This window comes from Zootoca vivipara, chromosome 3 (assembly GCF_965207765.1).
Source record: "Zootoca vivipara chromosome 3, rZooViv2.hap1.1, whole genome shotgun sequence".
Lineage (NCBI taxonomy): Eukaryota > Metazoa > Chordata > Lepidosauria > Squamata > Lacertidae > Zootoca > Zootoca vivipara.
In genome coordinates, this window is record NC_142586.1 from 77,197,631 (window position 1) to 77,214,377 (window position 16,747).

The window sequence follows — 16,747 nt, forward strand, 5'->3', positions numbered from 1 at the left end:
AACTAAGACAGTTTTTTATTTTGGTATGAGCTTTCGTGTGCATGCACACTTCTTCAGATACACTGAAAAGATACACTGAAACTTAGTTGGTCTTTAAGGTGCTGCTGGAAGATTTTTTAAAAATTTTTTCGAATACGTCAGACCAACACGGCTACCTACCTGTAACTAAATCCTTTGTAGGCTTCTTGAACCAACACAGCCCAATCATAGCTGCCAAGTTATCCCTTTTTTAAAGGGATTTTCCCTTATGCTGAATAGGCTTCCTCGTGAGAAAAGGGAAAACTTGGCAGCTATGAGCCCAATGTTAGAATGTTAGACTATGACAAAGGGGACTAAAAGTTCAAATCCCCTGCCATGAGATTTAGTGTGTTGTCATGGGTCATTTACATAAAATGGGGGAGGAGGGCATGTGCATCACTTTGAAGAAAAAGCAGGATGTGAATGTAATTAGAGCAACAGAGAGGCAGAGGTCTTCCAGTGACAGCAAACAGGAAGCCCACAGCTTACAGGAGAAAAATAGACAGAGGAATCCATCTCTTAGTATTTGAAGTCTTTACCAGTATAAGTACCTAGGATGATGGACAGAAATGAGGGTTATGTGGATAAGCTTTGCTAATCTAATAGGATATACCCTCAGATGTGACCAGCCTTACAGCCACAGTTTGAACCATAGTGCTAAGCAGATACTGTTCCAATAAGTGAGCAGCAAGAAAAAGAAAGAAAGAGTGAGAATTTGATCAGAATGTCCATTTGATATTCATGGGAAACGTTTCTGCAGACCCTTTGCTAGGCAGCAGGAATCTCTACAGACCTGGGATTTTACTCAGCTTTAGGACAAAGAGAAGCACAGCTCAAGAATTTTATGATTATTTAGGAAAGATAAGAAATTTCTCCTTAAAGGTTCTATCTGCTATAGTCTTCTATTTATTTAGGTGGGCTACTGGAAGAGATGAATGGTACAAAGCAGAATTGTCCCAAGCATGCCAAATCATCTTTTTTTAAAGGCTAAAATGTGGAGGAGGGAGCTGGGGCTTGGTGAAGAACAACTTTATAACTTGTTTGTGAGGACTATGAAGCTACAAGCCTGAAAGGAATGCTATTTTAATGCAAAACAGCATTTTAATGCCTCTGGGTAGAGGCAAGCATCACCTTTAGTCCTGTTAATATTGAAAGTCTGACTGAAGGGAAGCCATTTATTGGTGATGGGGAAATACCTTTGTAATACATGGATTACTTACCCAGTGAATGCTCTTGTGTGCTTTATTCTTAAATTTAATTGTAAATCTTTTTAGGTGTCTTTTCCTTAGGAAAATTTGAGCCAGTCATTTTGGCTATCATAGCAACTTATTTCAGCATAGTAGCAAATGTTTTATGAGAGGGCAAACTCTGCTGTGAATTTGACTGGCCTGATCACTGAATAGCCAGCATCTTTGACAAAAGAGTCCTAATGTTTCTTAATGACTGTGGATATTTCCTGAATGGGCAATTCATCTGAATGAATGAGGCACAGACCTGTGCCCTGGAGAGAAGGGTATGAGAAACAGCAGTTTTGCATTTGAAATGGGCAAAGAAAGAAAGTGAGCTGAGATCTAGATGACAAACAAGCTCTCTAGTACTGTAACACAACGGGTGCAGCATTCCCCATCACTGTTTTGAGTCTGGGTACAATCTTACAACCTGTTTACAATGGAAGATCTTAATAATAATTATCTATTTACAGTGTGCATGTTCTTCAATCTGAAGAACCATAGCAGACTCCATATATATGAGATTAGACAGTATGGCATCCAAAGTATGTAGCTTCCAGACTGATTTTAGCAGCATCCACACTCAGGATGCTGCCATAGACATCAGGGGTGCACAGACTTTAGCCTTCCGGGATCTACTATTTTATATTTATTTTTACTAAAACCCTGAGAGGCACCATCCAGAACTTGGTACAGAAGTTGTATACTAACAGCGCCATCCTAGTCATGTCTACTCACAAGTAACTCCTATTGAATTCAATGTGGCTTAATCCCAGGTTAAGTAGGGCTAGGACTGCAGCAATAGAATTAAAAAACTGAGCACAGGAATTTTAATACCAGAACAGAATAGAGCTCACAACTTTTTCACATAAAAATCCACCCCTTACACCAAGCTTCCTTCATTTCAGCAGTAAAAAATGGAAGGGGGAATTGCTACTGTTGCTAAATAAATGGGAGTCAGAAATCCTCACAGATCGACTGCAAATCACCCAGAAATCTGTCAGTAAATACAAATCTACTTTCTGCCCATCCCTGCCATATACACTTACCTGGCAGTAAGTCCCACTGACCTTAACAGCACTTACTTCTGAGTAGATATGTCTAGGAGTGCAACCAAGACTGAATTTTTGTGTGTTCATCAGCCATAAAAGACCCAGAGCTTTTGACTGAGAAAAAGATAGTATGCCTAATTAGGGCTTGGGGAGAAAATTTATATTATTGTTATTTGGGCACATGCTTCTGAATTAAACCATAATTTAAACAGCTTTTCGATGATGCCAAGGAGGTTTCCCCCAGCAAAGAACCAGAACATACCTCCTCTGCAGCTGTGTCAGTGTGCATGGGGCTCAATGTTGGTGGGTTTTTTCCCGTCTCCTGCAAAATGATAACTTACTGTGGGTGGGGTTTTGTTTTTTCTTACAGCACACTTATGTTAAGGTGATTAGAAAAAGTCTCTAAAAATGCCCTTCTCCCCCTTCTGCCCTCTCTTTTAGCAAAAAACCGTATCTTGGGCCTGAGAGTATGAAGTGTGCGCGAGAGAAATTGCGCGCGCGCATAACGCTTTGGAACTGGAGAGCTCTTTACGCAAGCAATGCAATGCAATGCAGCCGCTATGTGTACCGGTACGATATACAGTATAGGAACAAGAAACACAGCGCATTTCAAACTGCTCCCCGTGCATTCGTTTCCTGATATCTCCCCGTGCCCGTTTTCTTTAGCACCCTCTCCTGCGAGAGCACCACGATGCAAGAACACGCAGGAACGGACCGACACAGAGAAATCCGCCTGTGCGCGTTGCCGCCAAATCAGGCAGCGCGACGGAGGCGCCAGAGGGAGAAGGCTCCAGCGTCTCCATGGCAACCGCTGAGGAAACAGCATGGCGACTGACGAAAGGGAAGCCGCTGCAGCGGGTAAGGGCAAAACCTCCGGGAGGCTGAGGAAAAGCAGCTGGCTGATCCTCTCGGCCTTTATTCCCGGTGCTACCCTTAGGCTGCGTCTTGTGGAGTAGTAGTGAAGCCCAGAGAACACAGGTTGGGCGGGCGGGTCGGAGCCCCGCTGGGTCCCCGCGCACGCCCTCCTCCTCCCTCATCTCCAACATGGCAGAAGAATTCAGCAGGGTGCCTTTTGAGAGCGGCCCCCAAATGTGGGAGTTGCAGAACTGCCTGAATGCGAAACTTGCTTCACAAGGACCAATATTATGTAGATCACATCTTGCGCTGGAAATATTGGCCAGCTGACTTCACACTGTCACACGCAAGTCATATGCAATTTCTTCAGTTCTTGTAACTGCTTGACGCACATATTTCCCATATTTCACAGAATCAGGAGAGTTTGCAGGGACCCTCTAAGGTCACCTTATCCAACCCACGGCAACACAGGAATCTTTTCCTCAACACGGGCATGACTGTGAGATTAAGAATCTCATGCCCTACCAACTGAGCTATCCCATATAGTTTTATTTTATACTGTATAATGAAATCATCAGTATTAAAAATATAATGTAATTTTTATAAGCAGGGCACACAATTCAGTTTGCTGGGGAAACCCAGCCAGATGGGGTGGGGCATAAATAATAAATATTATTACTTATGTCTCAGGCATTACACATTAATTCACATTTATCCGTATGCAATAAATAGAAGCCCTTTTTGGATGGTCGTGTCGCATATTACATTTATCCAGGGCTGAATGTAACTACAGTACGTACATGTTTTGCCCAGCATAACAGCAGTGTATTCCCACCCGCCCCAGCTGCAACAAAACATGTCTCTCCCATATCATTCTCTACAGCCACAGGAGGTGCTGTAACTCTTCAGTGGTTTGACTTCACTCTCAAAGGTGCAACCTTCCATTTTCTCCTGAGACAGACACCCACATCAATCTCCATTAGCATGTGTGGCTTGGTGGGCTATAATTTCTTTTTTGTCGGTTAGTAGGTTTAGTGGGCATACTGTATTTGTATAGCAAAAATAAAAATACACTGGGTTAGGCTATGGGTGTAGCCAGGCTGAATGTTGCGGAGGGGAGCGCAGGACCTCAGTTAAGTATTTTTATTGATTTACTTGATTGTGGGGGAAGCTGCCCCCTGCCCCCCCCGCTACGTCTAACTTGGGTTAGCCTCAAGTTGTAAATCCCATTGATTTATATAAGATTTAAATTTAAGCAGTTAATTGCCATTTATTTAAAAGGTGTTTAAACATGCATACATAATCTTCTCTAAATTCCCTATCTGAAATAGGTGCCCTATACAGTTGATTAACAGAGTGTGTGTATGGTAGTGATTCACCTTTGTTATAACTTCTTAGCTGAAAACTTTAAATATTAGGAGGATGGGAAATTTGCACACTTCTCCCCAGCAATCATTTAATATTTCTGAAGACTTCAGGAGTGATCTAGTCTTCTACAATGGATATTGCCAATAAAAAAGCTGAACACAAAAAAGATAAAAGCTTTTTTTCCCTCAAAGAGGAAGGATTTATATAAATTGATTTGATGACTGGTTCTCAGAAATGTAAACAGCGTTTTCCTAAAAGCCCACTTTCAGAATTCTATGATACACAAGTCTTGGTCCTACTTTTTATTCTGTGAACTGATGCTCCTGTATAAATTAGAAATTTTAGTAGATGTTCTTTGTCTCTCTATGAGCAATAGCAGTCACAGTGTTGACTAATAATTAATCTTTAGGGTATTGTCATGCACAGTTTCCAAGAGCTTTCAAGGTTAAAGCATCTCCTGAGTCTTATTACCTTGAAATATTCTTTGTATGTCATTTTGATCAAGGTTTTGATATACAAAACATTTCGTCTACAATAATCTTCTTGAACTCAGTGAGACTGCTGATAAGTTAGTACTCTTTTACTGTAATTGTGGACATATTCTCATAGACCAGGGGTCAGCAAACTTTTTCAGCAGGGGGCCGGTCCACTGTCCTTCAGACCTTGTGGGGGGCCGGACTATATTTTGAAAAAAATAATAATGAAGGAATTCCTATGTCCCACAAATAACCCAGAGATGAATTTTAAATAAAAGGATACATTCTACTCATGTAAAACTACCAGGCAGGCCCCACAAATAACCCAGAGATGCATTTTAAATAAAAGGACACATTCTACTCATATAAAAACATGCTGATTCCCGGACTGTCTGTGGGCCGGATTTAGAAGGCGATTGCGCTGCATCCGGCCCCCGGGCCTTAGTTTGGGGACCCCTGTCATAGACATATGATGAATGGGCTCAACTGGGAGCCATTTCATCAGTTGTCATGTTTATTATGCTCTCAGTTGCAATGTTTAAGGCAATGACTATTATTAGGCATATAGCATACTTTTTTTTTTTTACTTCAGAAAGGTAAATTGGCTTTTGTGGCGTGTAAAGTAAGGTTTCTCTTGTCCCTGCTGATAGTGCACAAGCAGTATCAGTCCATGGTGTAGAATCTTGAATTGGGTCACAAAGTTGTCTTGTGAATATTGCCAGGTATGGCTATATCCTTGCGTCCAATACTGCATTTATATGCCTTGCTGGTTACTGGCAGAAATACCCAAACATACTGTACATATACTGTATTTGCTTCCATGGGCGGTCTATTTCGATCACAATGAAATTGCGTAGTGCAAGTAGTTCATACTTTCTTGTTAGTTTGGACCAAAATCATGTATTCCTAACTATTCTCATGTTAGCTCTGTTGAGTTTAGTACCAGTTCCTTCACTGTAAGTGTGAATGCTTTAGAATCATTGCTTTGCCTCAAGAGCCCAGTGTACCATGGAAACAGGAATTGCTCCACCTCAAGAGATTGCTGCGCTGTGAAGATAGGGGTAAACTAATAAATCTGAGTCCTGAGTTGTTGGGAATGCTGTTCCACAGAACAGAGGCAACCACACTAAAAGCCCTACTCTGAGTTACTGCAGAGCAGTTTCTGATATGTATGAAACTTGCAGGAAAAACTCTCCCAAGGATTGCAGTGATCTGCTGAGGGTGTAGGCCATCTCTCAAGTAACCTGATCCTGAGCTGTATAGGGCCTTATAGGCCAGTGCCAACACCTTGAACGTGGCCCAGTAGCAAATTGGCAGCCAATGCAAATCCTACAAGCAGAGTGTTCTATGCTGCTGGTAGTTTGTCCCTGAAGCAACCTACTGTAGCCATTTTGCTGTAGCCTCTGGACCAACCCCAAGGGTCGACCCATGTAAAATGAATTTACTATATTATGAGCACCCTGTGGTCCCTGAAAGCATATGCCACAATGCATTTGTTAAATTTGAAAACTGCCACAATATTCTTTGTTGGTTTTGCTGCAACAGATGGGCATGGCCACCATTCTGGAAGTCCTTATTCTGAAAATTAACATGGAAGAAGAGTACAACATGGTCTGTCACATTTCAGAGTTAGGTTAGATTTCTCCCCATCAGCTGTTTGGTTTCTTCTCTTTACCAATTGGGGTACTGTCATTATTATCCAAGCTAACTGCCTAGGCTTTCTGATGCTATTTGTTCTTTAAAGAATGTCAGTTTCTTTTGTGCATGTAAGGAATTTGCAGGATTTGAAGCTGAGATGATGATTCAACTGCATTGTGGAGCAGTTGGTGATACAAAACTATTGTTAGAACTAATGATGGAATCTAATAAGAAGGGAATCTGTTGGAAGCATTTTTTAAAAAGCAACAACAACTGATTGTTGTATCTGCACCTGTGTAATTGCTTCTTTTCCCTTCACTAACTTAATCAATGGTCTTTTGAAGAAGAAATTAGACTTAGAACAGATACACTGCTGCTTTGAGGACCTGGTATGCAAGGGAATACAGGGAGTAGGTGGCACTGGTGTATACCACTGAGCCTCTTGGGTTTGCCAATCGGAAGGTCAGTGGTTCGAATCCGCGCAACAGGGTGAGCTCCTGTTGCTCTGTCCCGACTTCTGCCAACCTAGCAGTTCAAAAGCATACCAGTGCAAGTAGATAAATAGGTACCACTGCAATGGAAAGGTAAACAGCGTTTTTGTGTGCTCTGGCACTCGTCATGGTGTTCTGTTGCGCCAGAAGCGGTTTAGTAATGCTGGCCGCATGACCTGGAAAACTGTCTGTGGACAAACGCTGGCTCCCTCGGCCTGAAGCGTCCAGGGGTCCTTTACCTTTTCACCTTACGCAAGGGAATAGCATCAAAGCTACTAGGTACTGTTGAGAGCAGTCAGAAAAGCTGATCTGAAAATTCCTGCCTTCCTGATCCTCAAAGAAATGGAACCAATATAACTTACAAAGAGTCACCTAAAGTTTCCCAAATATCTGGGACCACTGCTGATAATTCACATAGGTGACAACCCCAATAAAATATTAATGCAATTTGCATAGTTTATACTGTGACAAATAATCCCGTTCAATTAAAACTCATTATAAAGCTACCATTTAATTATCAAGTTTAAAATGCTGTGAATAAAAGGTCTATAGTTTTGGAAGTAAGTATGAATAATTTTACTGCTTACTATTAAGCTAAAAAAAACCACACACATTGTAGCAAAAAATAAATAAATTAAGAAAAAGGTTCGCGTCCCCGCTTCTCCACATGCAGCTGCTGGGTGACCTTGGGCTAGTCACACTTCTCTGAAGACTCTGAGCCCCACTCACCTCACAGAGTGTTGGTTGTGGGGGAGGAAGGGGAAAGGAGATTGTTAGCCGCTTTCAGACTCCTTAGGGTAGTGATAAAGCGGAATATCAAATCCAAACTCCTCCTCCTCCTCCTCCTCCTCCTCCTCCTCCTCCTCCTCCTCCTCCTCCTCCTCCTCCTGGATTTGTCCTTCCAGTGAGCACTCAGGGCTGATTTCCTTCATAATGGATAGGTTTGATCTTCTTGCAGTCCATGGGACTCTCAAGAGTCTCCTCCAGCACCATAATTCAAAAGCATCAATTCTTCAGTGATCAGCCTTCTTTATGGTCCAGCTCTCACTTCCATACATCACTACTGGGAAATACACACACACACACAGATTCTCATACACACACACACACACACACACACACACACACACACACACACACATTCATTGTTGTTTCATTTTGCAGAGTCTGCAATAAATGAAATCCATAAGAAGATCACCGAGGCTTTTGAGGTGTTCGACCATGAGTGTAATAAAACTGTGGATGTCAGGTCTGGAATATCTTCTTTCAGAACTATTACAATGTAACAGTGTTTTAGAGTGCAAGAAGCCAGAGTTGGTGTATATTGGTACAGTGGGACCTTGACTTACGAATTTAATCCGTTCTGAATGCACACTCGTAGGTCGAAAATTTCGTAAGTCGAGCTTCCCATAGGAAAAGCGGTTTCCCATAGGAATGTATTGGAAACGGAAAAATTCGTAAGTCGAGGAAACCGCAGCTAAAAATTCAGAAGTCGAGGAAACTGCATCTAGCCTCGAACGGGTTTATCGTTCGGACGTCGAAAAGATCGTAAACGCGCAGCCACTTTTTCCACTCGTAAGTCGAAAACGTCGGATGTCGAGTAGTTCGTAAGTCAAGGTCCCACTGTGTACATTTGCCCCAGGGCTTGTGAATTAGCCTCACTTCTTTTAAGGCAGCGGCAGCTGCCATTGACACTGCCTTGCCAGCACTCCCTGGAAGTTCCTGAACTATACAGTGGCTTTAGGGGGCGATGAGTGAATGGAGGTGGGGACTAAGCAGCTGGTAGTTTCCCTTTGCCTTATCTGAAGGACTCTTGGAATACTTCTGGCATTGGCACAAACTTAAAGGCATTTGTAAGGTGTTTTGGAGGCAAGGATGACAGAACTGTATAGGATGCCTTTTTAGCTATTTCAGTTTCTAGAAAGGTTAGCCACAGCAAAAGCTACAGCATTAGATTCTTGTGGTACCTTAAAGATGAAAAAAAATGTTTATTATGGCATTATAATAAATAGTTCATAAATTGCCAAAAGACTCCTAGACTCCTTTTTAGCAGTTGTCTCCTACTACAGCAACTTAATTGGGTTATAGCATCAATCTGTAAAATTGTTTTGTTTCCATACAGACATGTAAAGAAAAAAAAGGATTATCTTCTTTAATTTTCTTTGAGGGACACGGCTGTCCAAAATATCGCAACACTTTCTCAATAAGCACAGTTCCTCAATTTCAGCTTTAATTTCTTTATTAAAGAGAACTGCTGGTACATGTTTAATTAGCCACTAGGCTTGTATCTCCGGTCTCAAGAGCACTGACTAAATTTGAAGTAATTTTAGGTATCTAGTCACTGTAGGATGGGAGGTATTTCTTTGTTACTATGTTATGTATTTTTATGTTTTTATATTGTAAACCACCCTGGGATCATTGGATGAAGGGTGGTATAGAAATTTAATAAACAAACAAACAAACAATAAGCAGACAAAGAAACAGACAGACAGACAAACAAAATATGTTCATGCAAGGGAGGTTTCCTGTTTTCTTCTCCCCTCTGCAGTTTTCTGTGCCCCCTAAAAATCCTCTCTGGAGGATCAGGAGTCAGAACCTGTCATGAACTGGTTGGACGCAGAAGAATGGTGGGAGGAACCAGCTGGGAAACCACCAAGGGAAGAAGGCTCAGAGCCCAGGGAGTGGTGGTGGGACAACAATGAGTGATTAGAGGGGAAAGAGAAGGTGTCGGAAGGTGAACAGGTAACAGGGCTTAGTGAGCTGGGAGAGACTGTGGCAGAGAAAAATCCAGAATCAGAGGCAGAAGCTAAAGCAGGTGAGTGGGAGGAGGGAGGTCAAGAAACAGATGAGTCAGGCTGGTGATGAGTCACTGGTGTCTCTTCTGTTGAGACAAGCTCCCCTTCTCACTGACTCGCAGAGCCAGAAAAGGCATGAAGCAGGAGGAGCAGATGCAGACAAGGAGGTGCAGTCTCTGATTGCTTGGAAAAAGCCTGGAGAAAAGGGGACATAAACAGCTGAGGGGAGGTGGGGACCTTTAGTCTAGACAACTGATTTCATGAGGTAAGGCCTACCGAACTGCTGTACTCATTAGACCTGGCACACATCCAAGCATAGCTGCCAAGTTTTCCCTTTTCTCGCGAGGAAGCCTATTAAGCATAAGGGAAAATCCCTTTTAAAAAGGGATAACTTGGCAGCTATGCATCCAAGTCTGTAAAGATCATGTTTTTCCTGTGACTTACTGGCCAGTGTTTAAAGTAGGGTATGTTTAGGAAGGGTATGGGGAGCTGCTGGGTAAAAGAGGAATTGCCCACAACTGTAGCTGCTAAAGATTTGTATTGCACTGTAGATTTATTAACAAATATATTCTTTCTTTCAGGGAGATTGGTACAATCATTAGGTCATTAGGATGCTGCCCAAGTGAAGGGGAACTACATGATATGATTGCAGAGGTACTTTATGTGTTTTTTAAGTTCTATCATTTTATACAGGAAATCTGATCTCTCTTCCTAAATTAACAAAAGTTAGAAATACCACATGGAGGAATTGCCTTTATACCCATACCTAAAGTGCATCATTTGTACACAGTTCAGAGCCCTCCATGAGTGTGAGAGCAAAAAGACTGAAGCAGGGAATCTTATCTGTGGTGGAAACCCTTGCAATAATTAATATTCTGCAGGGACAGGACTTAGCTGTGCACCCTCATTCTCTTTGCATCTTTGTTTATAGCTGACAAAACCAAATGCCCAGATAGGACTAATGACTGTCATCTCAGGACAGTCTAATCAAATTGCCCCTGTGTAGTAAATACCAGTTTTCAGGAAATACTCAACTATGAAATTGATGAAGTAAAATAATGGCTCAGTAATGCTACAGGCTACTGCAGGCACCCCCAAACTGCGGCCCTCCAGATGTTTTGGCCTACAACTCCCATGATCCCTAGCTAACAGGACCAGTGGTCAGGGGTGATGGGAATTGTAGTCCAAAACATCTGGAGGGCCGAAGTTTGGGGATGCCTGGGTTACTGTATCAAAAATGAATGCAGTCAATGGGTCTTAGAAGTATAACTTTACTTTTGTGGATAAAGCACTTCTGTAACAATTCCTTAACTAGAGGTCTATTCTACACATTGTCACTAGACTGCCTCTGTTATTTTCTGATCTTGACTATGAATGGTATCCTGTTCTTCATGGATGGTTTCCTTCTTCCAAGAGAAATACTGCTTCAGTATAAACAATTTCATATAATAATATTTTATTCTTTCAAAAATTCTGTTTTGAAGGAGCAGTGTTTTGCAATAAATGTACTGTTACCACTAGAGGACAATGTTGAGTTACTGAAAATGCCCACTGTTGCTTGTCTCATGTAGTCTTGGGAGTATTATGATAATGAACAAATTGGATGTCAACAAAAATATGTTTAAAACAACAAGCTTTAGCCTATATAATTGTCAGAATCCTCTTAATATCCTTGTTAGAGTCTTAATTTTCATCATCATCATCATCACTTTTAATTTGTATACCGTATTTCTATTTTACAATACCCAAGGCGGTTTACAAGCTGAAGAAACAAAGAACCTTATAACAATCTAATCCAATACAAAATGCGATAATAAAACATAATTTTAAAATAAGCAACTTACATCAAATAAAGTAATATTCAACAATCCATTAAAATAGTATAGAATAATATTAAATATCCGCATATAAAAATTCAAGAGAAATCTGCTCTTAACAATTATAATAAAAATTTCTAAACTATAATCAGTAAAACAACGGCAAGTCACAGTGCATAAAATAATACAATACAAATTGAGAAGCAGAGACTGGAGGGTGGGGCAAGGCAGGTGGAAAAAGGCAAAGCAGTAATAAGAATGCATCCTATTAATGTTCAGTGATTCTTCCAGCATGTTTTCAAACTGAGATAGGATTGTCTGCCAATACAAAGTGTATTTAGCATATTTTATTTAGTGTATTATATTGAGTCATTATATTTTGCTATATAAAATTTCTATTTAAGAGTCTGCTCTGGTATAATGTGGAGACCAATCTCCCATGACTTTCCTAACATAGAAAAGCAAAGTGGTATCAGATAGCTTTCTGCACTGTAACATATCACTGGTGTCAGCTGACCCAGGTATTAGGTAAGTGAAATCTATCTATAATTGGCCTCTCATAGTATAATTTGTGCTAACGTGTAGGCTGCCTGCTAACAGTTGCAATTCTAGCAGGAGTTGAAATATGGAGGATCTACAAGTACTATTCCTAAGTTGCTTGGGGACCAGGTTTTTAATTCAATTGCAGAGTGCATACTTTGCATACAAAAGATTCAGAGTTCAAGACCTGCCAGGTATGGCTAAGAAAGACCTCATTCTGAAACCCTGGATAGTTGCTTCCGATCAGCGTAGATAGACCAACGGTCTGGCTCTGTATAAATCGGCTTCCTTTGTTCCTACACTGGCATCAGGGAAACCCCAAACTACTTTTAAAAAAATGGTGCAAGGTAGTTTAAAGGGGACATGTCCTGGTACATTCTGCAGGCATTCTGCTCTTCCTGTTTGATCATCCACTGATTCAGACTTTCAACATACACTCCTACCCTGATTATGCCCATGCAGATGCATACTCTGTGCCCCATGTTTGAGCACTCTGTGCTTTGTGTAAAGCAGGCATCCCCAAACTTTTGCCCTCCAGATGTTTTGGACTACAATTCCCATCTTCCCCGACCACTGATCCTGTTAGCTAGGGATCATGGGAGTTGTAGGCCAAAACATCTGGAGGGCAAAAGTTTGGGGATGCCTGGTGTAAAGGTAATCTGTATGTGGCCAGTGTCACTGATCAGCGAGGAAGGAGAGGAATGGGGACTGGTCTGGTGTATCCTCTCCACATCTGACTGCTCTCTGCTACAGATGACCTATTACCAACATCAGTTCTTTTCAGTTTGTATGTATTTCATCTTGCTTAATTTCAAGGGCGTACCCACCATGCGGCAAGTTAGGGCAGCTGCCCTACTCTAGAAGCAGGGCTGGTGGGCAGAGGCGGAGCACAGCCCGGCGGAGCGCGAGTTCGCCATTCCCGCCGCACCGCGCCGCACCCTCCCTCCAGCTCCCCGTCGCGCCCTCTGGCAAGGCCAAGCGCGGCGGGGAACCAGAGAGCGCGGCGCGGCGGGCAGGAACGCTGAACTCGCGCTCCGCTGGGCTGGGCTCCGCCTCCGCCCACCAGCCCTGCTGCTAGGGAGGGGCACAGCCCGGCGGAGCGCGAGTTCGCTGTTCCCCGCCCACTTTGTGGCCCCTCCCCTTCCGTGTCTTGGCCCCTCCCCTTGCCCCCCCCTAGTTTTGATCCTGGGTACGCCCATGTTGCTTATGTATTCTTATTTTTAGGTAGAAGAAGAAGAACCAACTGGGTTTATACGTTTGGAAAAATTTCTTCCCATGATGACTAGAGTATTGACGGAAAGAAGGTGATTTAAAAAAGGACCTGTTTATATAACTTGAGTCATGCATACATTTATATAGGGGGGCTATTGGGTTGTTGTTTTTATTATGTATTTTGTGGTTTTATATCTTGATTTTATTCTGTGAACCACCCTGAGGCTCCCGGGTGCAGGGCGGTATATAAATTCAATAAATAATGATGATGATGATGATGATAATGATAATTGATTTTAGAAGGCATCCTCCTATCTTGTTGCCAATTTCCATTCTTGGTAACATTGTTGTAGTGGTAGAGTCCTTTAAGTTCTTAGGCTCTATGATCTCTCAAAAATTGAATTGGTCATATAACATCAATATTATTATTAAAAAGGTACACCAGAGATTGTATTTCTTGCGACAACTAAGGAAATTTAATCTGCCCCAAGAATTGCTGGTTCAATTTTATAGAGGTACTATTGAAACTGTTCTCTGTAATTCTGTCTGGTATGGTACAGCCTCTAAGCTGGATAAGAAGAGGCTCCAACGAGCAGTAAGAACTGCAGAGAGGGTAATTGGTGTTAGTTTGCCTCCAATAGAGACACTTTATGCCGCTCGAGTCAGGAAGAGAGCAGAGAGAATTGCTGTAGACCCTTTGCATCCTGGTCATTACCTGTTTAATTTACTCCCATCCGGACGTCGGTACAGGACTCTATATACAAAAACGTCTAGGTACAGGAATAGCTTTTTTCCTTGTGCCATTAAATTGTTGAATCTGTAGTTGTGGGCGAAAGGGAGGCCAGTTGGTGGTATGGGGTTTTTTCGCTGTGCTGTTGTATTGTGAGGGGAATAGTTTGTATGAGCTACGTTTTTTCTTTACATTGCAATGTAGTCGAAGCAAAATTCCAAGTATGGTTGATACTTGGCCAATAAATTATTTTATTTTATTTTATTCTAATAATAATAATATACATTAATTTTATTCCAGGTTCTTTTATAAGCTGCACAGACAAAATCAGTTTTAAAGAATAAGCTTCACTGTGAAAAAAATATAATAGATTTGTTTTTAAAACTGGGCATGTCGATACTACTATTCTTCTGCTGTATTGACTTCATTGTGTATGTCTTTCTAGAGACTTTGTCTTAAATAAAATGGTAACAAATTCCATGGCAAGATATGTTGAGAATTTTTTTTCGCATGGATAATGACTTTACCTAATTAGCAGTACAAAGCAAGCATCATCATAAGTAATTCATAGATCTCTGCTTAGAGGTCTTTCTTAGAGCCCAGATTGCAACAACACTATTGCAACAACAAATTATACTCTTCTTAAAAGAGAAGAGCAAGGCAATGGTGCTGCTGCAGCAAAGAGACTGGGGCACAACTGAGATACATAACACCACTAAGTATTTTTTTAATTGAATCATTCCAGGTACCGCCCAATTCCAGAAGATATTCTTTTACGTGCATTTGAGGTCTGTACCAATTAAATTCTACTTATGGAGGAAAATACTACTTAAACCAAGAGAAGGAAGAGTAACACTTTATATTCTTTTTTTTTTTTAGGTTTTAGACCAGAATAAATGTGGATATCTTACTAAAGATGAGCTGGTCAAGTATATGACTGAAGAAGGTATATTAACAAGATGCTTTTGCTGTTCTTAAGGGCAGACTCCACGGCAATATGGTTACCTCCCACCTCTGCCTCTGATAGTGCAGGAATCCGAAAAGGGCTTCTGAGATGGGCCCATTAACTATGTGCAAAATGCTGCAAAACAACTCCAAAACTTTGGCACAGGTTTGGAGCGGACTCCAATTTTGGCGGTTCGTAGTTAATTTTACTTTCTGAAAATGATCTTAATAATCAGGCAGGTTCACGTGGGAGAAGACACTTGAATTGCAAGCCATTAAAAGTGAAAACCAGAATTTTGAAGTTACCAAGTTCATCTGTTATATGATTTTGTGTGTATGTGTCAGGGGGACTCCTTACCGGGACCCTCCCCCAGTCATCTTGACCAGCACTTCACCCAGTGATAGCGCTAGCAGTGGGTCAGGAGGAGGGAATGAGGAATGGAGCGGAGTGGAGAGGGGGGGCTCAGACGTGTCAGAGCCAAGGCACCGACCCAGCTGGTCAGAGGAGGAAGGACAGCGCAGCAAGGTATTGGAGCCTCTGCAATGCTCCAGCCAAAGGACGGGAGAAGGAACACAGCCCCTTCCGGTGCCCGAATTGAGGTGCGTGCCCACACGCAGGGCTAGGGGGAGGCGCTTTGGGGTGCCCAAGCTTTTATGCTGGTCCAAGACGCGACGGAAGCCATTGCCGAGTTCTGAATCGGACTAGGCAGTCATGCTTTCTGATTATTTCTGCACTGTAAATACTATGCACAATAAAACTCTTAAAGACAGAGAGGACTGGAGCGTCTTTACTCAAGAGTAGCCACAACAATCCCCTGACAGTATTCACTGAAAGAAAAAGTACCCAGGCCTGTGCTTTATTCTTCGTGTGATTGAAAAAAACTTAAATAGCAAGAATGCTTGAGAAGGCTGAGCAATAAAAATAAAATAAAAATGATAGCCATTTGCAAATATTCCTGTTTTTGCTGCAGGTGAGCCTTTCACTCAAGAAGAAATGGAGGAAATGCTGTCTGCTGCTGTGGATCCAGAAACAAATAATGTTCGCTACAAAGACTACATCTCAATGATGGTTGTGGATGAAAACTAAGCACTTCTTGTGTAACTCATATAGGTCTGAACCTTTTGCTTGGTGCTTGTTGATTAACATCATCGGAGTTGTTCTGTATTTGCCATGAGATTGCAGCAGAAGGTTATGTTGAAATAATTTATCTATGAAAATACTATCCTTTTATATACTTAGTAAAATTGTAAAAAGTTGTAAAGTTGTAAAAAGATAGTTTTCAAATGTTGATCGGTTTAGATAAGAAAATAAGAAAACTTCAGATTATGCAGAGGAAACACGAACCACTGGGTCCAGCAGGATTTATTCCCAGGTAACTAAGTATAGGATCCCAGCCAAAAACCACAGTATGAAGTATTATCTTTATTATTTATTGAATTTATACACCACCCTATACCTGGAGGTGTCAGGTCAGTTCACAGGAAACACGTACTAGGGAGGAAGTCCCATGAAACATAGCAAAACTCACTTCCAAGTAAACATGCATAGGTTACAGAACAAAACAATGAGGTGCAACATAT

General features: G+C 41.6%; 1 protein-coding gene across 1 annotated transcript; it reads left to right on the forward strand.

Moving 5' to 3' along the window:
• The first annotated feature begins 3,055 nt into the window (after nt 1-3,055).
• Nucleotides 3,056-16,438, forward strand: DRC8 (dynein regulatory complex subunit 8). Its single transcript, XM_035110709.3, has 7 exons — nt 3,056-3,157; nt 8,292-8,376; nt 10,504-10,576; nt 13,504-13,583; nt 14,967-15,009; nt 15,101-15,167; nt 16,138-16,438. The coding sequence occupies exons 1-7, from the start codon at nt 3,124-3,126 to the stop codon at nt 16,251-16,253; spliced, it is 498 nt and encodes a 165-aa protein (XP_034966600.1). The 5' UTR covers nt 3,056-3,123; the 3' UTR covers nt 16,254-16,438.
• Nucleotides 16,439-16,747: the final 309 nt, after the last annotated feature.

Excerpts from the sequence above, each read along its gene's own strand:
- DRC8 (XM_035110709.3), top strand. The coding sequence starts at position 3,124 with ATGGCGACTGACGAAAGGGAAGCCGCTGCAGCGG. Across the intron at positions 10,577-13,503 it reads TACATGATATGATTGCAGAG|GTAGAAGAAGAAGAACCAAC; the intron begins GTACTTTATGTG and ends TCTTATTTTTAG. Across the intron at positions 15,010-15,100 it reads TTCTTTTACGTGCATTTGAG|GTTTTAGACCAGAATAAATG; the intron begins GTCTGTACCAAT and ends TTTTTTTTTTAG.